Genomic DNA, 26177 nt, shown 5'->3' on the forward strand with positions numbered 1-26177 from the left:
TACTTGTTATTACTAAAACAGAAAACAAAAAAACCACTATGACCATTGCTGCATAAAATGACCTCCCGAGCTACAAGTGCTTACCACCTTTGATCCAGAAATCGCCCTTCTGGGAATGTGTCCTATGGATATACTTTTGCACAAGTGAAAGGATGAAATGAGAGATGTGTGGTATTGTTTGTCAGAGCAAAAGAGGAAAACCACCCACATACCCCACCAAAGGGGACTGTTTAAATAATATCCCCCCCCACACACACACTGGATTATTAGCTATAAAAAAGCATGAGGAAAGCATTTCATATATTGAAATGAAAAGATCTATTTCAATATAATTAAGGATGGATCTCTTGAGTCCATTCTTAAGTTTAAAAAAAAACCCAAGGTACATAACTGAATGCATAGAATGCTAGCTTCTGAGTAATAAAAGGAAAAAAAGTAGGAACATACGTTTGTAATTGCATATACAATAATGACACTTTGGAAGGAAACACAAGAAATTATTAATATTTACTCAGAGTGCAGTGAGGATGAGGTGGGAATAGGGTAGTCAGGGTCCTTCTTTTCACCGTTGGGCTTTCTAGATTTTTTAATTTTTTAACGATATGAAAGTTTTGCCTATGTAAAAAATAAAAACAAAGTACTGCAGTCCAGTCAACACTTTTTTGTAACATAACTGCGTGCTTTATTGAGATACACAGTAAAGCAGTAATATAATACAATAGTAAGGCATATATTTGGTGAAGTCTGATATGTTGTGAAAATGCAGTAAAACTGAAGTTTAAAAAAATAATTAGTAGATGTTACAGTGTTGGTGTTAAAACACAATATATTATGATACTCAAGTAAGAACCCAGTACCTGAAAACAATGACATAACATGCCAGGTGATGTTTATGCTTCAGTTACATTGGTTATGATTTACAGTTTAATACTCGGTGGTTATAAAGAACACGAAACAACGTCCAAATTATGCTTAAAACGTAGCAATAAAGCTCTCAGTTTTTATTCAAATATTTTGACAGACTCACTCCAGAACTAATGTCTAAAAGATAAAATAAAACAAAAGATTAAAACAAAATTAAGCCCTCTATTTATCTCTGATTTTAGAATGAAACTTAAACTTCTTAGTAGGAAGTAAAGTAACCCCTTGTTTTAAATCGCGGTTAAAAAAAAAATCCTCGGGTAAAGAAAAAGTACAGCGTCACATAAAGGAAAACAATGCAAGACTAAAATCAAATCTTCATGTAATTTGTTACCTTAGAGCTTTGGGTTTTCTTTTGGAAATTATGAACAAAAACGAAAATGGAGGGAAATGTTCTCACAAGGGACAGGTGGTGAAGCTGTGTTATTAGGAACACCCCAAAACCAAAGTGAGGTAGAAATAGCATGAGAAGCCATGTCTGATGTTAATTATCGTTAGTAAAATAAGGAACAAAACCCACTCTCCAAAAGTTAATTACACTTGATGTAAGAGGTAACAGATTTGCAAAATGATAGGTCACACAGTGATTTCTATTGAATGAATGATTAAAAAAAGTGAAAGACTAAGAAGATGAAATGAAAGAGTAAAACTTTTTCCTACCAGTTAGTCCTCTTGAGCGTTCTCCTCTGCTTGAATGATTTGTTTATTAATATATTTAACCTGCCTAATCCACCAGAAAGGGTTTGGAGTACCTTTTGGAACATTTAAATCAATTTGCGTTCCCACTTACAAACCTGCCTGGAGTTACTTGTAGAGAAATGCCAAGGAGGGAAACATGATTCATGGGCTTCTGGGTGGATATTTAACAGTGCCACAATGTGGTGGGGCTACCGTGTTACACATTTTCACTAAGGGTTATTTTAAATTAAGTCTTGTGGCATTTACAAACTCATTGCAATGGGAAAGAAAAATCTTCAAAAACTGGAAAACCAGGACACCCACTGCTGTTTGTGAGAGAAGAACAGTTGTAATTATAAAGCTCTCTCTGTAAGGTCATGAACATTCATCCAATCCTTTACGTCAAGAGTGGCCTGCTCCCTCTGATGGATTGGCTGGGAATCCGTAGCCCTCCAGCGCTACCATAGCCCTCCTCCTGCCTGGGAGTTAAAAATGCCTTCTGATGCTCTGATTTTCACTGAAGCATCATTAAATCTAAACCGTGGCATTGCCAGCAGCAGGAAGCTGAATACATCAACCAGCGGATTACTCTGACATAATAAGTCCTGTGTATTCATTCATATGTCCCTGAAAAAAATTCAATACTCTAGTTGTCAGTGGAAAGTTTAAAATGAGAAACATCTGGAGCCCCAGACAATGTTTTAGTGTGGTAGTTTCCTTCTGGCTTCAGGCTCCAGGGAAAATTCATTCTAGACCCAAGCAGGTAAGCCTGGATGACCAGAAGTAATTTCTTTCCATTAGGAAGTGGCAAGAGCATTTGAACAAGAAATTTAAAAGGTCTCTTGAATTTATATCTATTTATCTATATACCCATAGTATTTACATACTTATAGACATATAGATGTGTAACACAAAAACCCAGAGCCAGTCCCACTCAGTCAACAATTCCAAAAGAGCGATATGAAGTAGTCATTTGGTGGTGGTAGAGGAAGTCCTATCTTAAATATGCAAGAAAAGAAAAAAAAGCCACGAATCTCATATGGATATCACGCTAAAAGGATGCAAAACAATGTGCTGCCTCAGTGTGTGTGTGTGTGTGTGTGTGTGTGTGTGTGTGTGTGTGTATGTGTTTGTTTTTAGGGGTTTTTATAAACAACTTTTTTTTTTATAAAGCACACTTTAGTTTACAATCTTTCTTTATAACTGTTATAAATTTTTAAACAACCCAAAATGCGTTCCATATAAAGAAATGGCAAGTTATTTAGCTATCAAGATTTTACATGTAGTTTTCTTATAACTTTTTTTGTACAATTGCATAGACGTGTAAAACCTGCCATTGTTAACAAAACAATAACAGACTTAGAAACTACTGAAATCTACAGTATAGTACCACTACCCTTCACAAAAATATAGATTTTTTTTTTCTTGTAAACTCTTACTGTCTAATCCTCTTTGTTGTATGAATATTATAAAAACCATGCGGGAATCAGGAGTTGTAAAACATTTATTCTGCCCCTTCTTCATCTGTCATGACTGAAACTAAGGACTCCATCGCTCTGCCCAAATCATCTGCCAAGTGGAAAAGGCTTCCTACATTGTGTCCTGGAAAACAAAGAGAGAGACAGACTTGACACAAGGTGTAGTTATCATGACCCCAACTCTTTGTCATTTGGGAAATCATCCCCCGTTTCTAGGTGAAGACAACACAGAAGCTGCGTCGAGGGGATACACAACAGGGTTTGGTTTTTCACCAGTTTTCCAGGAAGAAGCAAAGCCTTGTTAATGAAGCCATTCCACACTGTTAGTATCAGCCTCATATTGGATCAGGCTCCTAGTGTCATATAAATGGAAAAAAGTCAGACTGCACTCATCTTCCCCATGTAAATATATATCAAAAGGCTTCCATGGATAAGCACAAGATTCCTGTCATAACAGGAACAATTCGTGATGGGATGTATCTTTTCCACCTTGCTGTGGGAGATTATTTACTATGTACTTGCATTAAAAATTATTTTACTGTCAAACAACCATCACCATAACTATCACCACCAGCACCGCCGCCACTCTACTGCCATCACCGTTGGCATCACTACCATCACTACCATCGCTACGTGTGAAATCTTTATCTCAAGGCTGTTACAAGCTGTTGGCTCACGTCTAAGGCTATGGCGGAGGTGACTGTTTTCTCTCTGCTTTTACTTGAGTTGCAAGATACTCTTGAATTGACCTTTGTATACACTATTAACATTTGAATTAGGAAGCTTCAGGGAAAAAAATTACTTTTCATTCCAAATTACTCAAGAGCCTAATTATAAGATGACCCACATGCATAGCATGGATTTGGGTAGCCTCTGAGTCCATTTTTGATCTCCTACTAAATGAGGGTTAACTATCAGAATAGCCTTCTAATCATAATATGACATGACCTATCATATTAATCCCCCAGCACGGAGCATAAAAGCAGCACAACGTCCCTGGGTACTTTGTGGCAAAATTCAGATCTAGAGTAAGATAATTTGAGACATACTTTATGACTTGCCTCGTCATGTACGTCCCATATTTTTATATGGCTAATTTTAATTCTTGGACATTAGGAAATCATTCCAGTATTCAAGTAGTGCCTTTGAAACTAAAAATGCTTTACTAGGCTATTACTACCTTGCCATGTATCAACTTTATAGATTCCCATAATAATTGTTAAAATCCCTATAAACATTAAAGATAGACTAGGGCAGGTATTCTATTCTAATATTTATTTCAAGAGACATATCGTTTTTAAATATATGAGGGGATCTGAAGAGGACTCATAGGCAGGCACTTAAACAGCGATGGCACCAGATCAAGTTAGGACTTAACTTTAATGCCGTTCAGCCATTTTTATTAAGGTGACCAAGTCTGTAACTCTCTTTGAGCTTTATTAGTGCAGAAAGTTTCAATGAGGACTAATTATGCTTTAAGAAATCACTCTGGATTTTGGTTGAGGCTGCACATATAAAAACTTTTAACAAAGCATATGTACTATGCCTAGAGTGGGCCAGTAGTTTGGCAGCCCTCAGTGAAGAAGAAAAATCATCTTTGGCTTTTCTAAACCGTAAAAACCACAGGAAGACATAGTGGGTCCTTTGCTACTTCTCAGAGCACAAATATCTAACTGATGCCACCAAGTTAGAGGGCTTCCCTTGTATCTACTTTTGAGTGCCCAGCAACCCTGGGAAATCTGTACAATTATTCATGTGTCATTGAAAATAGATGGACTAACTGCAAATGTTAAATTGCTTGCAATCTTAACAGCAATTAATAAAAGCAGTAAAAACAAACCCCAAGACTCTTACAACCTGATACCTAAATATAATTCCAACTATTTCTCACATCTATACTATAGTATAGTCCTCCTGGTAGCTAGGAAATGTATTACAAAACATAAAACAGGGAAGAAATCTTTTTTTTCTCCATCAGCTTATTGACAATAATCAAAAAGTGCCTATTTTAGACTGTGCTAGGAGATGCAGACTGCAGTTCAAAAGGTAATGAAGACAAGTGAATGCATGTATAGATTATATAGCCAAGTAATGCTTCTACTCCTCAAAATGGTGTTCGGTTACTAAGTGGAAGGAAAATTCTTGAGTCTCTTAAGAGGCATAAGTTCTAGGGTTATCTGCTATTTAAAAAGTTACCAGGTCAGAGGTTCATGATTTTTTTAAAAATTAATTAATTAATTAATTTTGAGCTGCATTGGGTCTTCGTTGCTGTGCGCGGGCTTTCTCTAGTTGCGGCGAGCAGGGGCTACCCTTCGTTGAGGTGCGCGGGCTTCTCATTGCGGTGGCTTCTCTTGTTGCGGAGCACGGGCTCTAGGCGCGCGGGCTTCAGTAGTTGCGGCACGAGGGCTCAGTAGCTGTGGCTCGCGGGCTCTAGAGCCCAGGCTCAGTAGTTGTGGCGCACGGGCTTAGTTGCTCCGCGGCATGTGGGATCTTCCCGGACCAGGGCTCGAACCCATGTCCCCTGCATAGGCAGGCGGATTCTAGTCCCAGGTTCATGATTCTTAATACACCATACCTACTCCCACAAAATGTTAGGTGGCCTTTAACCTGTCCAGATGGTTAACTGTTCACAAATGACCTCATGGCCATCCCTATGCTAGAAAAATGAACGTTCTGAGTCACCTCACCATATCTATATGATGCCTTTCATTACTTTGTTTACAAATACCTGCTTCATCAGAGTAACAATTCCAGTGTTTTCCATGGAGGTTTTCCTTAGAGCCAGAAAAAAAAAAATTCTATCTCTTTGACTAAATACTGCCCCAAAGAATCATATACCTCAACCCGCTGGAGGCATAGAACCACATACAGATAGGGAATTGGGACACAGAAAATAGATTTGTATCCTGCTTCTGTTATCCATGCGTGTAAGGCAGAACATTAGTGAGATCATTAATTTTACCTGACAGATTTTTCTAAAGTCAAAATGAAAATCTCGTGCTATGAGCATGAGAGGCCCTGGAAAACAGGCAGGATGCAGGCATCTGCGATTAGCTTCAGGCACAAGTAGACATAAAAATACGTCTATAGACGTATTTAATCCATTCTTAAGCAAGGATTGTTGAAGAGAAAGGCACTTTGCGTTTAACATTAGGGTAGTTGTATGTTTTTCCAAGTTGGTGCAAAGTGCGACACGTGGACTCTCGCATGCCACCTCTGCCTCAGGGAGTTATTCGCTGCAGTGATTGGAATTGAGACTTTCTGGCAGAGACCCAAGACCTCAATAGCAATCTGGCACTCTGTTTTTTAAAAAATACCGTTCCCAAAGAAATTGGTGAGCACTCAATTGGCCAAAGCAAAGCCAGAATACCGCAGCGAAATGCGCTTATCTTTTCTTCTCTGTAATTTAATCTTTGAAAAAATATCTGGTCTACTGTACATTTGGGGTATTTTCATAGCATTAAAGAAAATCACTATTGTTTTGATTCTCTGGCTTTCTGAAAACTTATCTGACTACAATACACCTCAGGTAGTATGGTTTCCAAATGCCTATGTGACTTCAATTATATGTGCTGGCCTTTTCTAAAATTCGTTTATGAGAGACACATATTTAGGGTGGTTAAAAATATGGTGCAACTTTTTACCACACGTTAAAATAAATTTTAAGGGGCACTTACCATCAGAATGAACCCAAGACGTCTCACATAAGAAGGCAAACCGTCAGGAGCATTCAATGCTTCACCGATTCAGGTTTCCTGTTTCTCCTCCCAGCCCACCACTCCCTCCCTTGGACCCCACAAGCCTTGGAAGCGAGCACTGGTGTAGACACACTGCAGGATCGTTCAGTTGATTAGACCTGCGTGGCATGGCACTGGCAGAATTTCCAGTATGCTGTTTAAATGAATCAGTGGCTACTCCTTTCCATCTGTTGCTAAGGATCCAGAACCTTCTCATGTAAGGACTCCCCACCCGTCCAACCTGTCTCCCACAATAGTACACGCTATTGCCATCCATGGGAGAGCTTTCCTTCTTGCGTCCTTCATACTAAACGCTTGGTAAGGACAATCTTGTTTCACTTGGGCTGTCACTCAACACTTTGTCATCCAATGTCCTTTCATTAGGTAACTCAATGTTTAGCTAATATTTCTGGTAGAACAGAAGTATGAAGCAGCTTTTACTGTAAAACCCCCAAACCACATTCAGTGGTAATGCTGTACCCTACCTATAACAGGCATGAAAAAAATCCCTCAAGACTCCAAGATTCACTTTTTATCCCTAATTGGTTATTGTTCTCTCTGGCTCAAAATGCCAAGTAAAGAAAAAAAGCATCCTCTAAAGGGCAAGTTGAGATGACATATGCTTTTCACACACCATTTTCTAAGTGGCAGTAAAGCACACAGTTAAGAGTGTGGCTCTGGACCCAGACTGCCTGGATTCAAATCCTGGCTCTGTCACCTTGGACACATTGCTTACCCTTTCATTGACTCAGTTTCCTTATCTGTAAAATGGGTTAATAAGAGTACCTACCTCATAGGCTTGTCCTGAAGATTACATAATGAAAAAGATGGCAAGTGCTTAGAAAAGTCCTTGGCACACAGTAACTGCTCAAAAAAATGTTAGCTAAAGTGGGGAAGAAAGAGTGTAGGCACCAGGAAAAAGAAAACAAAAAATGAAGTCATCCCTGAAGAATAAAAACCAAGGGCACTGGCAGAAAATGCTAGGGTCCTGGAAGTAGAAGGAAGCTTTATGACTCGTCAGTTATGTTCGAGGCTAAATGTATTTTGAAGATTTTGTTTGTGTTGCAAATGGCAACAGATGATGAGCTTCAGGATTCCAACCTAGGGACCTCCAAAGGGTTGCCATTTAAGAGAGATTCCTGTTCCCCCAACCCCTGGTCCTGTTGTCATGGTGATGACAATGACAGTGAACATTTGAGGAATGTTCCTCATAAGCTGCAAGTGGAGAGGTGACTACCATCCTTACATGATGACACGTGTAATACACACATGGGCGTGCACGCACACAATTCTTACACAAACGCCAAACATAGAAAGCGGGATGAGACAGACAGAAGCCATGGCTGTGAGCCTGAATCTCACTAACCTCTCTCACTGGCTTCCCAGGGGTATTTCTTCCTTTAATAATAGAGAGAGGAAGAGGCAGAGATATCAGAAAGGAAAAAAAAAAAAGCATAAATATACAGTTTCATACCAATTTGCTTCTTTTACCAAACAAATGTTGAGATGACAATTCATTTATCCCCTTCTGGAAAAAAAATAAAAACAGAAACAAAAAAACCCAAAAGACACATCCAGTCAAATAACCTTTACATACACTTAAAATCGGTGTAAACAGATAACATGATCCAGGAGACATCACTTATAGAATCCATAGAGCTCACATGTTCAACTGGATGAAAGCTGGCACAGCATAGAAATCTGACAAATTGAGCATTGTTTTCAAGGGCAACTGTAGAATCTCAAGTTTACTGTCCAAAAATCTCAGAATCCCTTTATTCTCCACTTGACAACCAACGCACCAAAACAAACAGTAGTTGGTTTCAGGTGCCAAAAATCTGCACTCCAAATGCGAGGTAGAACACTGCATAGAGGCTAGACTCCATCCTCTTGGGAGAAGTTGTTCTATCTGATAGAAGCTGAGCATGTCCATGATGGGACTGGGGACACTGGAGAAAATTGAAACAAAGCGGGAAGGAGATAAGTCCCACTTATGGGCAAGCCACGGAGCCAGATTCAGGAATGAGTCTTCACCTTCCTCCTCATGATTCAACAGATACCAGGAGCCTTGAGGGTCAGCCAAAGACCCTCTGGCCTTGTTTGTTTTATAGAATCCTATCTCTGTATGCAGTTATTTATTTTTGAAAAGCAGGTTCTGATGAGAAAGTTTTTCTACGCTAATATTTATAACCGGACAGAAAATTAGGGACCGCTGACCATACCTGGCATGTCTTGGGCCTGCAATTTCCGGGGTCTCCAAAGTGAAATACTGATTTTCAAACTTTGGCTTTCGCATTGGGCCACTTCCTAAAACATTCTTCTCTGCAATTCAGTATTTAGACCAGATACAAGCAGAGCTGTGAGAGAGCTTCTGCAGCATCTCCCTTTCCCCTGACACGCTCCAAGAAGACCTACGACCCCCCGAAACAATTTGAGAACTAGTCTAGAATGAAGAGGTATTGGGCTACTAATCCAAAAGAAACTTTTTAAAACTCAAGTTTAGGGTTTAAAACTTCTGGTGTACATTTTAAGGTTTTCTAAGTATGCCCCTCCCCCTGCCTTTGCCTTCCTTCTGAATTGTCCCGAGTCAGAGATTTCTTGGGGATACAGAAACTGCATGCTTGACGATGTAATAAACATGGTCAAGGTATTCATGATGCTCCTCAAACCAGGAAAAAGAGAGAGAACAAAGGGTATTGGCTCCTCAGTTGTGGGTGTTCCCAGTGATAGGCGCATACCAGACGATGGGGAAAAGGGAAGGGGGAGAACATCATTTCATCCTTGATGGTGCACACCAACCAAACCCAGCGTGAATTAGTCATCCATTCTTTTTGACTTCATTAGCAAAATTTTAAAAATTTCTTGTACTTCATGGTTATACTGTCTGGTGGTAGAATTAATTCTCCTCCCCTATAAGACTGTGAGCTCCCTGAAGGCAGGGTCCACACGTTGCTCACCTACCTCTCTATCCCTGATGCCTCTACTATACCTCGACACTACGGGTATTTGGTAAATGCTGGCTGAACTGAATTAGGTAGCCACTAGGTCATGGCCAAGAGTCCTTTGATGCTTTAGGCAACTTGGCCTTGCCTGCGATCCTTTAGCTTGGATGCCAAGGGCTCGTAGCTGTGTCTGGCTTGTAACTTGGGCCTATTTTTCTTTTTCTTTTTTTCAAATTGAAGTGTAGTTGATTTACAATGTTGTGTTAGTTTCAGGTGTACAGCAAAGTGATTCAGTTATATATATATATATATTCTTAGTCTTTTCCCTGATAGGTTATTACAAAATATTGAGTGTAGTTCCCTGTGCTATACAGTAGGTCCTTGACTTGGGTCTATTTTTAAAACCTCAGAACCTTAGGAAGGACAGTGTTGTTAGAAAGCAATGTGATTTAGCTTTAGAATGTAATTATGGTTCCTAGAATGATAAAGGTTATGCATCTTTATTAATTCTTCAGCAAGGCCTATTCAGAGCTCAGTATCAACTGGACACTGCTGAAGATGAAGCGTATGATTTGGGTTTTGTTTCAGGTACTTCTTCAGAAACCATGTTTCCTGTAAAATGGACCTCCCAGAGCTATGTGATCCCTGACCTCTTTCAAAATCCTCCCTCGCCACTTGGGTTCCAATGTGCTCATTAGCATAGTACGAAGCGAGGTCCGCTTCTTGTTTAAAAAGAGTTAAATGTTTTCTACTTGTATCAGAAATACTTTCTACACTGACAAAATAGAGGCTCGCTGGTTGCAGCATTAAAAACAAATTCTTTACCAATAAATAAAGTACCAAATAAAAGTTTTATGTGAAAAACACAGTCTTTGGAAATGAGTTTCCTTGGACCTTCGGTTAGGGGGTCCATCTGGCAATGCAGTATGCTGTCAGGAAATGAATCAAGAGAAACAGGAAGTGTGCTGGGGAGTCCTGAGTCTAAAGAAAGGGCTTGGTCAGGTCTGGAGAAGTCTCGTTTCCTCAGGCAGTACGAACTTGAGAGGATTGGCTGTAATTCGTTATTCACAGTTGGAATCGCAGGACGTTACTGTTTCTGGGTATCTTTATGAGCTTCTTTATCTCAGTTCACTGACTTCTTAAAAAAGTTAAGGAATAGTGAGTCCCTTTTTAGGATTTCTGTTTCATTACAAGTGAAAGAAGATTGAAATGGCTATACTTTATTGAAAATGCAGGATCTTTGGTGAAGACGGATATAAACGCGTAAATCAATTCAAAAGCACAGTTTTCTTGAGCTGAAAGTTGATCAGCACCGAAATCTGTGACTGTATGTGTGTGATGAGCTAGAGTGGACAACAATTTAATGATGTAAAGTCGGGGTTGGCAAATTTTCTCTGTAAAGGGCCAGATAGTTAAATACTTTGGGCTTTGCCAGTCACACAGTCTCCGTAGCGGCTACTCAGCTCTGCCACAACTACTCTGCCCTTGGAGTGAGAAAGCCCCCGTAGACAATATGTAAATGAATGGGGGTGGCTGTGTTATGATGAAACCTTATTTATAAAGACTTGGCCCGTGGACTGCAGTTTGCCGGCCCCTGGTGTAAAGGAGCAACAGCTGAAATCCTTTCTGGAAGCCGAGAGGGAAGGGAAGGGAGCCTGCAAGGGGGGGCCAGGATGCTTCCATCTGTCTTTGTTCTTTATGTTGCGCTTCCATAAAAGAATCACGGACAAGACTTGAATTTTAGAAGGCGGCAGGTTTTGCAAAGCGGTTGGCTTTCTAATTTAGAGGCATTTAACAGAATGTATGTGGCCTTATTTAGGAGGGGGGAGTATGAGGGGGAGAGGATGGCATGGGCTGTTGGGGATAAAAAATAATGTGGCACAGGTCAGCAGGTAAGAGATTATACAGGCAGCAGCAATACCCACACAACGGTGCTGACTGCTTCTTGAGATGTCTTACTGCACTAAGAGCTCATCTTGGATCCTATCATTAATCAATGTACAGTGGCACCTAATTTTTACAGAGGCCAGTACCATGCCCCTCACTAGCGAAGCGTTTTCTTTCAGGAATGCACATGCATCGAACAAACTCTTTGTTAGACTGCTAAATGTTCAGAGACGTATGGACAAATCGCTTAAAGAGTTGATTTTAAAACGATGTTTGTTGTTCGTTCTACCCATGTAGCCTCCCTACAGGATAATGGTGGAGATTTACAAAGTGTCCTATGGTAGATAATGCCTTTTATTACAGTGGAATTCAACTTCTACATCTATTTATAGACGGAGAGATTATATAGGTAGATTAAATAGGTTAGATAGAAATTGGCTCACATTCTGTGTTTAATATACACCAAGGCCCTCAAGCTCCTCAGGTGGTTGTGAATAACTAACTAGAGCTAGTGATTCATCAGAAAAGATGATAGGCTCGCAAAGCTAAACAGGCACACATTCACACCTTGAACTCCCTGCGGTTTATAGTGGCTACGAGGCAGGACAGTGCTGGCTATCACTTGATCACTAAGCGGAGAAGCGTGCAGCCTCCTTTATTAATTTGTATAACAAACGGTTTAGCAAGGCCATCAAGGTAAGAGCTGAAGCCTAATCGAACCTGCTGAATAGCCATGAACGAGGCTCTTCACTTCTTTGGGCATCCAGGTACTTCTAGTGGAAATGAAAGGTGAAGATTAGCTGATACCTGAAGACTTAGCGCTAAGTCAAAATTGTGGGAAAGGGTAACAAAAAAGTTGTGAATTTAAAGTACACAAGAACTCCCCTACCTGTATGCGTTATATTTATGAAAAACATAATATTAAAAAACGTCTTTTCCTCTGTGGGAGATTATCTAGCAGGGTTAAGTAAACCATGAGGTGGTATTTAACAGCACATTTCCACTAAATGTCAGACCTCTGGCTCAAACATCTGTTTTAAGTTACTAAAACAGCTGTCCGAAACAGCTGTAGCAAGCATGAACTTCATTTTTCGTAACACAACAATGGGAACGTGGATGCAGACTTGGATTGAAAATACAGTGCTCTCTAAGATACTAGCAAGGTCTTGGCAGAAACTTCCGTGGTAATAAAACTTTTAAAATATAATTTTTGTCAAAAAGATATTCACCTGGGCAAGGAAAACTGAGATCAGTTAGATCAGTATTTTTAAACAACTGGATCAGAAAATCAATATAGTGCGTTGCAACCAGCATTTTATTTTTGAATAAAGAAAACAGAGAAACAGTGTGAATTATACGTAGTAAAGAAAGTATTGTTTCATGAAACTTTTGTTTCTGATCTTTGTATGTATACGTGACTATATACATATATGTGTGGTGTATATATGGTGGGTACATACATATTTGTGTGTACATACATACGCAAATAATTTGTTTTATATCTTTACCCCGGTTTAAGATGTAAAAATGTTTCTCTTATTATGGATAATGGTCAGAAAAGGTCAAAAGCCACTGTTTTGAACATCAAAGATGTTAAGATGAACTTTCAAGACCCTTCCAATTTGGGAGAGTCTCTAATCCTGAGACGTTAAGAATCTCAAGATTTTTGGCTTAATATCAACTTAACATACCTACTAATTGGTAAGATATTCCCACTAAATCCTACCATATATATATATATATATATATATATATATATATATATGTGTGTGTATATATATATGTGTGTGTGTATATATATATATATATATATATATATTCTCCATTCTTTCACAATGAAAAAATGCCTTTAGTTAGAAATAAAGCATCCAAAAAAACCACTTTTTAAAATTTTTTATTTTTTGGGTGAAGTAGAAAAGAATAGCTTTATTGCAGGGCGCCAAGCAAGGAGTCCAGGGCAGCTAGTGCTTAAAAGACCCTGAAACTCCCCTTAGGCTTTCAGGGAAAGGTTTATAAAGACAGTGTGAGGGAGGGGGTTTGTGGGGTGTGTGATCAGCTCATGAACACTCTTCTGATTGGTCGGTGGTGAGGTAATTGGGAGTCGGCATCATCAACCTCTGGTTCCAACCCGTCTGGGGTCTACGTGCTTGAAAAACCACTTTTTAGAGTGCATCGATGATCAGCCTATTTTTACAATGACAAGACTTTTTATCCATTTAAATTTATGGAGAAATAGGTGTGATGTTGTGATTTATAACAGGAAATATGTATTTAGTCTTCGTCCCCCTTCCAGGCACAGCGCTCCTAAAACCCTTGGAATTTCCTGTGATGAGCAGCAGCAAGGTGTCTTTTGTTATGTTACCAAGGTGACTTCTGGAAAGCACCTAAGGATGGGGGCTGCTTGCCAGGGGAGCCAACCAAGTGATTAGAGGGTTGGAACTTTCAGTCCTACCCGCTGATGTCCAGGGAGAGGAGAGGGGCTGGAGATTGAGTTCAGTCACCAGTGGCCAATGATTTAATCAATCATGCCTGTGTAATGAAGCCTCCTTATAAACCCAAAAGGACAGGGTTAGGAGAGCTTCCGGGTTGGTGAACACGTGGAGATGTGGTGAGAGTGGTGTGCCCAGAGAGGGCATGGAAGCTCTGCACCCTTTCCCCATGCCTTGCCCTACGCGTCTCCTCCATCTGGCTGTTCCTGCGTTGTACCCTTTTGTAATAAACCAGTGATCTAGTAAGTAAAATGGTTCTCTTGAGTTCTGTGCCCTGCTCTAGCAAATTAATTGAACCAAAAGAGGGGGTTGTTGGAATCTCTAGTCTATAGGCAGTGGGTCAGAAGCCCAGCTAACAACCTGGACTTAAAATTGGCATTCTGAAGTAGGAGGGGAGGGGCAGTCTTGTGGGACTGAGACCTTAGCCGGTGGAATCGGATCCTGTCTCTGGGTAGACAGGGTCAGAATCGAGTTAAATTGTAGGACACCCAGCTGGTATATGAGAATTGTTTGGTGGTGTGGGAAGAGAACCCCACACATTGGAATTGGGTGCAGAATCATAAGGGGCCTATGATAAGGTATAATTTGGGAGGAAGTAGCAAAAAAAAAAAAAAAAAAGAAAAGAAAATGTCCAGGTCATAGCATCACAGAAAGACCAGCCAGCTCTTCTAGCACCTTATCTACTCTCGTTATGTGTATTTTGTTTGTTTGTGTATTTGATTGTTTTCTTCAGGAAAAGGAATGAATTCTCTCAGGCCACCAGGGTACTACTGAGTAAGTAGGAACTTGGTTAATGGAACCGGTATCAGACAAAGCCTGCTTATCCCCTATTTGAGAACTCAAATTCGCACTCAGGGGATGATATGCTTCCATAAGCACTAATTTAGTAAACACTATCCAGGCGGCCTGAATAGAGTTTCCTAGGTTTTCCATATAAGTAAATTAACATCGGACAAGTAAATATAACATCAGAGAGGCTGACTGCCAAATACCATATCAGAGGAGGTATATTTCTGATCTTTCATACCCATGTGGTATTTAGGTTCAAGGACTCTAAAAGGGGGATGCCGGGAGAGGGTACAAAGATATCTCACCTTAAGATAATTAGGATGGCCCAGAGACCCAGTACGAAAAAGCAGCAGCTGGGGAAGCAGAGCCATGAGCCCTGCTGTAGCCTCTCCTCTGATAGACTCTAGTTGTTCAGATGTGAAAGAAATGCCCAGGGCAGCCACTAACTTCCCACAGAGCAGGTAAACAACTTTTCAGGTCAAGGAGCAGGAAGGAGACGCATGTCTATGACCTTTCAAGGGAAAGCTTGGGGTCAGTGAAATGTGTGTGAGATGCGGGGCCCAAAGTTCTGGCCCCATGAGTAGCTGTGTGATCTTGAGGAAGACACTTGCTCTGCTTGAGGCTAAGCCATTCCTATTTATCTAGAAGGGGGTTTCTAGGATTCTCTCATGTCATAGACGTCTCCATTACAGCAGTAATACTACTGTGCTGTGATATGAACTCCTCGGGAAGGCTGCATCCCCAACTGACCGTAAGCACCTTGACGGCAAAGAACTTGGCATTTCTACTTTGCATCCCTGACACCTCCGCTGGTACATAGTAGGTGCTAGCAAAAGCTGGCAGGATCAAGGTGAATGTGTTTGATTTACGTCAAACCAGCATGTGGTCTTCTCGTTATGAATCATGGCATTTTGGGAGAGGAGACAGTGAAGACAGGATGGAGAAGAGGCTGGCAGGTGTGGGATAAGGAGGTGGGTGGAAGACAGAAGACTTTTATCTGTTAAAATCAACACATCAGAGGCGCTCAGCGGTGAAAAGATGGCTGGTGCAGACATTTAAAATTAGCTTCCCCTGACGGTTCCTTAGCAACGCTCTATCAGAACATTATTGCTTTTAATGTGCACCACACAACGTTCACTCGCACATGCAATAGCTGGGAAATGGCCATTGTTAACTGACACTGAACAAAAAGATAGGAAAAACACAGGACTCAAAGCACCCTCCTCATTGCCCTTATGGAGAGGAACAAATAGCCAGATTCTCTGCCGCCCTTCCCTCCCTGGCTGCCCATTAGGGGTGCCAATCACTGGCCACAAAGCCTGTGCTCCCCGCCCCCACCCTTGGTTCTCTAGAATATCCCTCTATTTGCTCACAGGTGACTGCTGCCAGTCTGTTTTTTTTTTTTTTTAATTGAAGTATAAGTGACATACACCATTATATTAGTGTCAGGTGTACAACCTAGTGATTTGACATTTGCATGCACTGTGAAATGATCACCCAATAGGTCTATTTACCATCTGTCCCCATACAAAGTTACAATATTTTTTCTCTTGTGATGAGAACTCTGAAGATTTTCTTTCTTAGCAACTTTCACACTTGCAATACAATGTTATTGACTCGAGCGTCCATGCTGTCTGCCATTCTTTTTATTCATTGAAGGGGGTGGGTCAGTGACCTGTCTTTATGTTAGGGCAATGAACCACTAGAAATACTCCAAAACACTAACAATAGCAGCAAAATAGCTCCTTGGATGAAGTAAGGCATCTGAAGCTCATACTGGCTGGTAGGAAAATTCAGTGCGGTAAAATGCTGTATTTTTGGTATGAGGGGCAAAATATTCAAAGTCAAAGTGATGGGAAAAATAATGTTCAATAATATTAAGATATATTAACATTTAAATTAAATAATATTAGTGTCTTTCTTTGTGAAAATTGTATTCTATCTAAGGAAGTGAAAAAAATAACGAACTATAGTACATAGAGATTTAATTGTACTTATGTTTAAATGATGGGGTAATATACAGTTTTCAAATATACATAAAAGGCATGAGACTGCAAGCCCGAGTTCCCACCACCACTGTACGTTAGGCATATCGCAGACCTTGCTGTATCACATAGTAGCTGTACGTCCCTGGCAAAGGCACCATCAAGGCATTAATTTCCTCATCTGTAAAAGTCACTTAATAACTGCTCTTAAGTAAAAGCTATCTCATAATTAACTCTTCAGACTAATGTGCCAAGCAAGGAAGATATCAATACTTTATAAACATAAGTTAGTATTCTTATTTCTAGAAACATCTTGATTACACAGGTATTTGAATTCAAAATACTCCAAACCAGAAATTCACATTCGAAAACAAAATCTTCTCACAATGATCCCAAACTGGCATTGTCAGCACCTGTTTATCCTACACATGCTAGTTGGGTATGGAAACGAGTGGCCTACTTCCAGGAAGTTTGAGTGACTTCTGGGTAGTGGCGCTTACCTCTCGAACTAGGGAAGGAGTTGTTGAGTTGCTCCATCACTTCTTCTAACCCTGTGCTTGTGTCCTGGGGAGGACTGAGAAGATCTTCCTCACCTTAATGAAAGCAAACACAAACGATGGCAAATTACACTTAAGGAGAAAATACAGATACCAGAGAAAAGGTTCATGACGCCATTTAAAAATCCATTATTAATGCATTTTCACTCCTTCATAAATAACGTAAATAAAAATGACCCCTCAAGCTTAATAATTAGGGAAGAGTTCCTTCACAGGAAAAAGAATTTCCTGCAGGGATTTATCTACGTCATTATCTTTGGAAAAGAAAACTGTGTATCTGCTTAGAAGTTAAAGTTGCCATAAGTTTCTTACGCCCCATGAAGAAACGTGAAATGTTTTTCTTTGTAATAAAAGATGATTATCGCACATTTGCAGCGTGTCTCTTCAACACAAAAGAAGCATGTGACATTTTGCATTCACTTTAGGAAGGTAAGGAGTGGAGACACTGAGGTATTTTTTCCATTCTTTACTTTGACGTTTAACAAAAAATACAGAGAAAACTCAAGTACCTTTAAAGTCCAATGTAATAGGGAGAAATAAAAGTTGTATGTGCCCTATATAGGAAATGAAATATTGATATTCTAAGGACTGTGTATATGGACATACTGGGAAGTTATGTTCCTTTCCTATTTGTTCCATGGGGTTACTGCATCATAATTATGTTTTTAGATGCTTACAAAGGGAAACTTTTTAAAAAAAATTTTGAGCATTTGTTTATGTGAGGAGAGAAAGATGATTTGGAAGGAAGGGAGTTTAGGGATGGATGGTCTTCTTCTGGGGATGGGAGTCTCCTTGTAGATTTTGTTGATCTGTGTCTCGACTGTTTATTCATGTGTCAAAGAAATACACCTCAAACAGCATTTGCAGTAAGGGAGAAATTTCTTAAGTGCAAACAAAATTGTTTTGAACTTTGAAGGTCCTTTGAAACTAATTTTTCGTAACATTCAATCTTCCAACAGTGAAAATAACTTCTTTTCAAGCTCTGTTTGTTGAGTACATTGCCACCTCCATTTAAAACAAGACCTTGCTTCAGCAGATCAACAAAAATATACACGCTTAAGGACAACCTCTGGTTCACGTGTGACTTGAAAATGACTGGGGAGCCAGCAATGTAATGACTTAAATATGCTTGTCATTTCCTTTGGTCTATGCCACTTGGGTTTTCATCTCTGATTATAATCCTGCATTTATTACCAAGTGTTCATCCTTCTTTCTTAAAGCACAAGCTAAAAGAATCCTTGGCACTGCTCACCATTTAGACAAAATCATATCTTAGGTGGATGTGAGGCTGTATACCATTATTAGAAAGGAGGGCTAAGGACCTGGGGTAGACAAAACCCCTCTGATTCTGTGAGTCTCCTGGTAACATACCATAGGAACTCTCTTTGAAGTACTAAGGACAGGAAATGATTGCTATTCAGGTTATAAGGTGAAAAGGAAGTTAGGTTATCTATTTGTCCATCCACATGCACATACTACTTGCTGATATTTATGCCTTTAGAAATGAAAAAATGAAATTCAGCATCTTTAGTTTCTTCTTGCCTGCGGGTTTTTTAAAAATTTATTTTATTTATTTATTTTTGGCTGCGCTGGGTCTTCGTTGCTGCGTGCGGGCTTTCTCTAGTTGCAGCGAGCGGGGGCTACTCTTCGCTGTGGTGTGTGGGCTTCTCATCGCGGTGGCTTCTCTTGTTGCGAGCACAGGCCCTAGGTGCATGGGCTTCAGTAGTTGTGGCACGTGGGCTCTAGAGCGCAGGCTCAGTAGTTGTGGCACACGGGCTTAGTTGCTCCCCGGCATGTGGTAACTTCCCGGACCAGGGCTCGAACCCGTGTCCCCTGAATTGGCAGGCGAATTCTTAACCACTGTGCCACCAGGGAAGCCCCTTCCTTGCCTGTGGTTTTAAACTACCATCATCTGGAAAGGATGGAATGAATGAAATATTGCCAGAAGGAACTGGATGCTGACAGCTGCAGGGTTGATCACATCTCTGTTCCATTACCGATGCAAAATTTTGCCGAATTGGGGAACACGAGGCATTTTTAATGGTGTCAAGTCCACTTTAGTGATAGTATGCCTTATAGAATAAATTGGAACCAACAGAGACACTCATGAGCAATGATGTTAATATTTCTGACAGTTTAATTAGCTCATACTGGAGCTCTAGGAACTCAACTGTACTGTCTTAAGGTTTAGGTACAGTTCAATGAAGTGACTGACATTCTTCTCCCTGAATTACTTCAAGGATCAAAAAACGGTATAAACCTAATTATGTCAACCAGTCATAACTATCAGCTGTGAGTCTCAAATCTAAGTGTCCAAGTACAAATTGTAAACTTGGCTTCTTTGTTTTAATGGAAACTTTCAAACAGTTTTTGAGGGCCTATTACATCGTACGTAGAAAATAAACAAGTAAAGTATAATCTTTTCTTCTTTTCTCAAGATTTTCACAGTTAAAACTCCTTTGGGTTTAACTAATCTCCTTTAAAAGTGGAAATCAGAATTATCACATATATGCGTGAGTAAGAAGTGAATCAACCACTGAAAAATGCTTAAGGCCTAATATTTTGTGTCAGATTATACTGGAAAAGTGGAAACCGCTAAATGACACCTGAAATTAAAGTAATGCCACTGGACTATTCAATACTGAGCCAGATTTTAAATGTTAAAAAAAAAAGCCATAAAAATTTCAAAACAGATTTATTTATATATTCAAGTACTTATCAAAAGCCAACTATGTGCCAGGCAATGTTCTGAGTACTGGGATTATAGCAGTACACAACCAAAAAGCCCTGTCTCCATGGAATTCACATTCTTATGGAGGCGCTCAGGCCTCAGAAAAGAGGGGGTTAGGGAGGGGCAGTGAGGAAGACTCTTCAGAAAGGGGAGTCTAAGAAGCCCTTATTAATAAGGGGCAGGTGAGCCAAAATGTTAGGGACTTAAGGGTGGGAGCCATGTAGATATTTGAAGGAAGAGTGCGCATGAGACAGAGGGAATAGGAAACGCAGACTCTGAGAGGAGAGTGTGATTGGCTTGCTCACAGAAGAGCAAGAAGGAGGCCAGTACGTACAAAGTAAAGTGACCAAGTGTTGGGGGGAACGTGCTTCTCTGGCCCAGGAATTTGGACATGGTCACATAACCTGCTTTGGCCAATGGAATGTTAGATATGACATAAGCAGAGGCTTGTAATGTCCTTAAGTGGTTGGGCTTGCTTTCTTGTGCTTATGTGCCGTAAGAAGTACATGGTACAGTGGTCTTCTGACCCAAGGGGGATGAGAGACATGTGGAACAGACTTGACCCCAACCCACAACTTGGAGTCCAGCCTAGTTGAGCTCCAGCACAACTCCAATCAACCAACAAGATGGCATGAATGAAAAATATGTGACTTGAGAATTTTCCGATTATTTTGTTACACAGCAATAGCTGATTGATATACTCTGTTTTAAGGCATCAAACTAGCAAGATACCAATATTTATGGGTTATCTAATCATATGCTGATATGTAGCTATATTATAGGCGGCCCAAAAACGTTCCTGACTCTAACAACAATACTGGTGACCACAGGCCTCCTCCCACAAAAAAAAAAAAAAAGCCTCAAGAAAATATTTATTGAGTCCCAACTGTGTACACTAGGAACTTGGCCGGCCCTCATCCCTACGTTACTGATCCACTGCCTGCTCAAGTAGCACTGCTAATGGTTCAGGGATTTCTAACTTAAGTAATGGCAATTCTTTAGCATTAACACTTCAATTTGATTATATTCTGAGGTGATTCCCACAGATATGCATAAAAATCCTTTTTGGATTATTGGCCCTAGTTTTCATGGTTTGTCTGAAGTTGGTCCAAAGAAATGACTGAAACATTAAAAAAAATGAATGTTTCAAAATAAGGGAAGACATAGTCAAAGTTAAAATAGCACTCTGATATAGCATAATATGATAGACACTGCTGACGTGAAGGAAAAAGGAGACGACTCAATTTAATCTGAGATAAAAGAAGTGAAATGGTTTGCTATAGGCAAGATAATCTTTAAGTCTTCGGAAATTCACCATGGTTTTAGGCTTTCTAGACAGGATGATATCTAACTCACTTCCCTTTCCTCAATTCAAATGATGATAATGGTTTTACTTGCTTAAAAAGTGACTTTAGCCAGAATTGATGTAAGCTGAGACACAAGAATCCTTACACCTATGATTTTGTTTACACCCAAGCCAACTATTTTCTCTTTATACAAAAGGAAGCTGTGTATTAGAACATTATTTTGTCTTAAAAAGGGGGCTGTGTATGAGCAAATATGCCCACCACTATTTTTCTTTGGATTACTTATCTAAATCATATACTTTGTTTTTAACCAATTTCCAACTTGACGTGTGACTACTTTGTCATTCCTGCCTTTCTCTAGTTTTTCTTAAGAAAAAAAAGATCTATCCAGTACCTGGTATTTACCTTCAGTGACTTTTTGACATTATGATTTGGGGTAGATGGTTTCAATTTTACATAAAAATGCTGTATTTAAGTTCTTTAATATATTAACGGTATACAATGATGATGTTGATTACTAGTTGGTTAGTGTTGAATAGTGATGAAAGATATTGAAATTAGCTATTATTCATTTGTAAAATTTTTATTGAGATATAATTGACATGTAACGTATTCAGGTGTACAACATAATTATTTGAAATATGTATATACTGCGAATTGATTACCACAATAAGTTAACATTCATCACCATAGTTACAAATCTTAAAAGTTCTCATCACAAGCATAAACACAAGGCCTTGTTGTTTATCGATTTTATATATAGTAGTGTGTATCTGTTAATCCCATACTCTTAATTTACCCTGCCCCCTTCTCCTTTGGTAACCATAAATTTGTTTTCTATGTCTGTGATTCTACTTCTGTTTTGTAAATAAGTTCATTTGTATCATATTTTTAGATTCCACATTTCAGGGATATCGTATGATATTTGTCTTTCTCTGTCTGACTTACCCCACTTAGTACGATGATCTTTAGGTCCATCCGTGCTGCCATGCAACTTTTAAACATTCAGTACAGTATTGTTAACTGTAGTCTCCATGCTGTACATTATATCCCATGCAGGACTTACTTATAACTGGCATTTTGTACTTTTTGACCACCTTTGCCCATTTTGCCCATCCCCTACCGCTGGCAACCACCAGTCTGTTCTCTGCACCATTTTTCATTTGCACTAAAACTGTGCACAAGGGTTCCCTTTTCTTCACAGTGAGGTGATATCTCATTGTGGTTTTGATTTGCATTTCCCTGATGATTAGTGATGTTCAGCACCTTTTCATGTACCTGTTGGCTATTGGTATATCTTTGGTAAAATGTCTAATTGATCTTCTCATTTTTTAATCAGATTGTTTTTTCTCTTGAGTTGTATGAGTTCTTTATACATTCTGAATATTATCTCCTTATAAGAGATACATGGTTTGCAAATATTTTCTCCCATTCTGTAGGCTGTCTTTTCATTTCTTGATGGTTTTGTTCGCTGTACAGAAGCTTTTTATTTGATGTAGTCAGATTATTTTTGCTTTTGTTGCCTTTGCTTTTGGTGTGAACTCAAAAAGTCACCACCAAGACTGATATCAAGGAGCTTAATTACCCCCTATGTTTTCTTCTAGGAGTTTCATGGTTTCAGGTCTTAACATTCAAGTCTTTAATCCATTTTGAATTGATTTTCATGTATGGTGTAAGATAGTGGTCTAGTTTCATTCTTTTGTATGTGGCTGTGCAGTTTTCCCAACACCATTTACTGAAGAGACTATTCTTTTCCTATTGTATGCTTTTAGCTCATTTGTTGTAAATTAATTCACCACAGGTGTGAGGGTTTATTTATGGGCCCTCTATTCTGTTCTGTTGATCTATGTGTCTGTTTTTATGCCAATGCCATACCGTTTTGACTACTATGGCTTTGTAATACAGTTTGAAATCAGGGAGCATGAGGCCTCCCGCTTTGCTCTTCTTTCTCAAGATTGCTTTGGCTCTTCGGGGTCTTTTTTTTTTGTGGTTCCACACAAAGTTTAGGATTTTTTGTTCTATTTCTGTGAAAAATGCCATTGGAATTTTGATTGGGATTGCATTGAATCTGTAGATTGCTTGGGGTAGTATGGACATTTTAACAATATTAATTCTTCCAGTCCATGAGCATGAAATATCTTTCCATTTGTTTGCATCTTCAATTTCTTTCATCACTGTGTTATTTATAGTTTTTAGTGTACAGGTCTTTCACTGCCTTAAATTTATTCCTAGGTATTTTATTCTTTTTGATGCAATTGTAAGTGGAATTATTTTCTTAATTTCTCTTTCTTGTAGTTTGTTATTAGTGTGTAAAAATGCAACAGATTTTTGTTGAGTTTTTATCCTGCAACTTTACTAAATTCATTGAGTTCTAACAGTTTTTTGGTAGAGTCTTCCAGGTCATTTGCAAATAGAGAGAAATTTACTACTTTCTTTCTGATTTGTGTGCCTTTTACTCTTTTTCTCACCCAGTTATGCTGGCTAGGACTTTCAGTACTATACTGAACAAAAGTGGCAAGAGTAGGCACCCTTGTCTTCTGATCTTAGCAGAAAAGCTTTCAGCTTTTCACCATTGAATATGATGTTAGCTGTGGGCTCGTCATACGTGGCCTTTATTATGTTGACATATGTTCCCTCTATGCCCACTCTGTTGAGAGTTTTTATCATGAATGGATGTTGAATTTTGCCAAATGCTTTTTCCTCATCTATTGGGATGATCATACGATTTTTCTTTCATTCTATTAATGTGGTATATCATATTTATTCATTTGTATATGTTGAACCACCCATGCAACCCAGGGATAAATCCCACTTGGTCATGGTGTATGCTCCTTTTAATGTACTGTCGAATTTGGTTTGCTAATATTTTGTTGAGAATTTTTGCATCTGTATTCATTAGATGTTGGTCTATAGTTGTGTTGTAGTGTCCTCATCTGGCTTTGGTATCAAAGTAATGCTGGCCTTGTAAAAATAATTTTGGGGGTGTGATTTCCTCTTCAATTTTTTTGTAAGCGTTTGAGAAGCACTGGTGTTTTTTTTTTTTTTTAATGTTTGGTAGAATTCACCAGAGAAACCATCTGATTCTGGGCTTTTTGGGGGGGGGGGGGGGCGGGGGAGACTTTTGATTATAGATTCAATCTCCTTTCTCATTGTTGGTCTGTTCAGAGTTTCTGTTTCTTCATGATTCAGTCTTGGTAGGTTGTATGTTTCTAGGAATTTATCCATTTCTTCCAGATTATCCAATTTGTTGGCATATAATTGTTTTCAATAGTCTTATGATCCTTTGTATTTCTGTGGTATAAGTTGTACTTGTCTCTTCATACCTTTCTGGTTTTATTTGAGTCCTTTCTTTTTCTCTTGGCGAGTCTGTCTAAAGGTCTGTTTTGTTTATCTTTTCAAAAAAAAAAAAACCAAAAGCAAACCAAGCTCTTCGTTTCATTGATCTTTTCCACTATCTTTTTCATTTCTATTTCATTTATGTCTGCAGTGATCTTTCTTTCCTTCCATTAACTTTGGACTTTGTTTGTTCTTCTTTTTCTAGTTCCTTGAGGTGTAAAGTTAGGTTGTTTGTTTGAGACCTTTCTTGTTTCTTGATGAAGGCATTTATCTGTATGAGCTTCCCTCTCAGAACTGCTTTGCTGCATCCCGTAACTTTTGTTATGTTGTATCTCCATTTTCATTTGTCTCAAGGTATTTTTTGATTTCTCCTTTGATTTCTTCATCAATCCATTTGTAGTGTGTACAATAACACACTGATGTGTTATTAAATATTCCCATATTTGTGAATTTTCCAGTTTTCTTCTTGAAATTGATTTTTGGTTTCGTAACACTGTGGTCAGAAAAGATGCTCGATAGGACTTCAATCTTCTTAAGTTTACTGAGACTTGTTTTGTGGCCCAATATGTGATCTATCCTAGAGAATATTCCATCCTAGAGAATGTTCCATGTACACTTAAAAATGTACTCTGCTGTGTTTGGATGGAATGTTCTGTATATATCTGTTAAGTTCACCTGACACAATATATGGTCCCATGCTTCCTTATTGATTTTCTGTCTGGATAACCTATCCATTGATGTAAGTGAGGTATGGTTAAATCCCCTACTATTATTGTATTGCTATCTATTTTTCCCTTTAGGTCTCTTAATATTTGCTCTATATATTTAGGTGTCCCTATGCTGGGTGAATAAATACTTACAAATGTTATAGCAAATGTTATAGCCTCTTATTGGAATGACCTCTTCATCACTGTGTAATGCCTTTCTTTGTGTCTTGTTTTAGTCGTTGTTTCAAAGTCTATTTTGTTTGATATAAGTATAGCTACCCCAGGTTTCTTTACATCTTTACATCTGAAGTGAGTTTTTTATAGGCCGCATATGTCTAGGTCTTGTTGTTGTTGTTGTTGTTTTGTTTTTGTTGGAAAGGATTTTCATTAAATTTTATTTAAATTTCAAAGTTACAGAAAAATTCCAATAGTAAAATAGACTCCTATATATACCCTTTACCTTGATTCAACAAGTGTTAATGCTGCCATATTTGCTTTGCCATATTTGCTTTGTTTCTCTTTCTAAATACATAGATTTGTTATTGTTGTTGTTATTATTGCTGACCTATTTCAATATAAGGTTCAGGCCCATGACCCTTTATTCCTAAGTACTTCATCATTATGTCCTTGAAC

At 39.0% G+C, this 26177-nt stretch overlaps 1 protein-coding gene across 6 annotated transcripts in view; it reads right to left on the bottom strand.

Annotated features, from left to right (window-relative positions):
- Positions 1-2967: 2967 nt before the first annotated feature.
- DMD (dystrophin) overlaps positions 2968-26177 on the bottom strand; it is a 1739631-nt gene continuing 1716421 nt past the window's right edge. For 5 of the 6 annotated variants that reach the window (XM_068533306.1, XM_068533307.1, XM_068533305.1 and 2 more), the window contains 2 exons: positions 17407-17499; positions 2968-3201 (listed from right to left, as the gene is read on the bottom strand). In XM_068533306.1, the coding sequence (XP_068389407.1) occupies positions 3104-3201; positions 17407-17499 (191 nt within the window). In that variant the 3' untranslated portion in view covers positions 2968-3103. Of the gene's footprint in view, positions 3202-8180; positions 8213-17406; positions 17500-26177 lie in introns of all 6 variants that reach the window. The other variant, XM_068533304.1, reaches the window with a different exon arrangement.

The sequence above is a fragment of the Eschrichtius robustus genome, chromosome X (genome assembly GCF_028021215.1).
Source record: "Eschrichtius robustus isolate mEscRob2 chromosome X, mEscRob2.pri, whole genome shotgun sequence".
NCBI classification, from domain to species: domain Eukaryota; kingdom Metazoa; phylum Chordata; class Mammalia; order Artiodactyla; family Eschrichtiidae; genus Eschrichtius; species Eschrichtius robustus.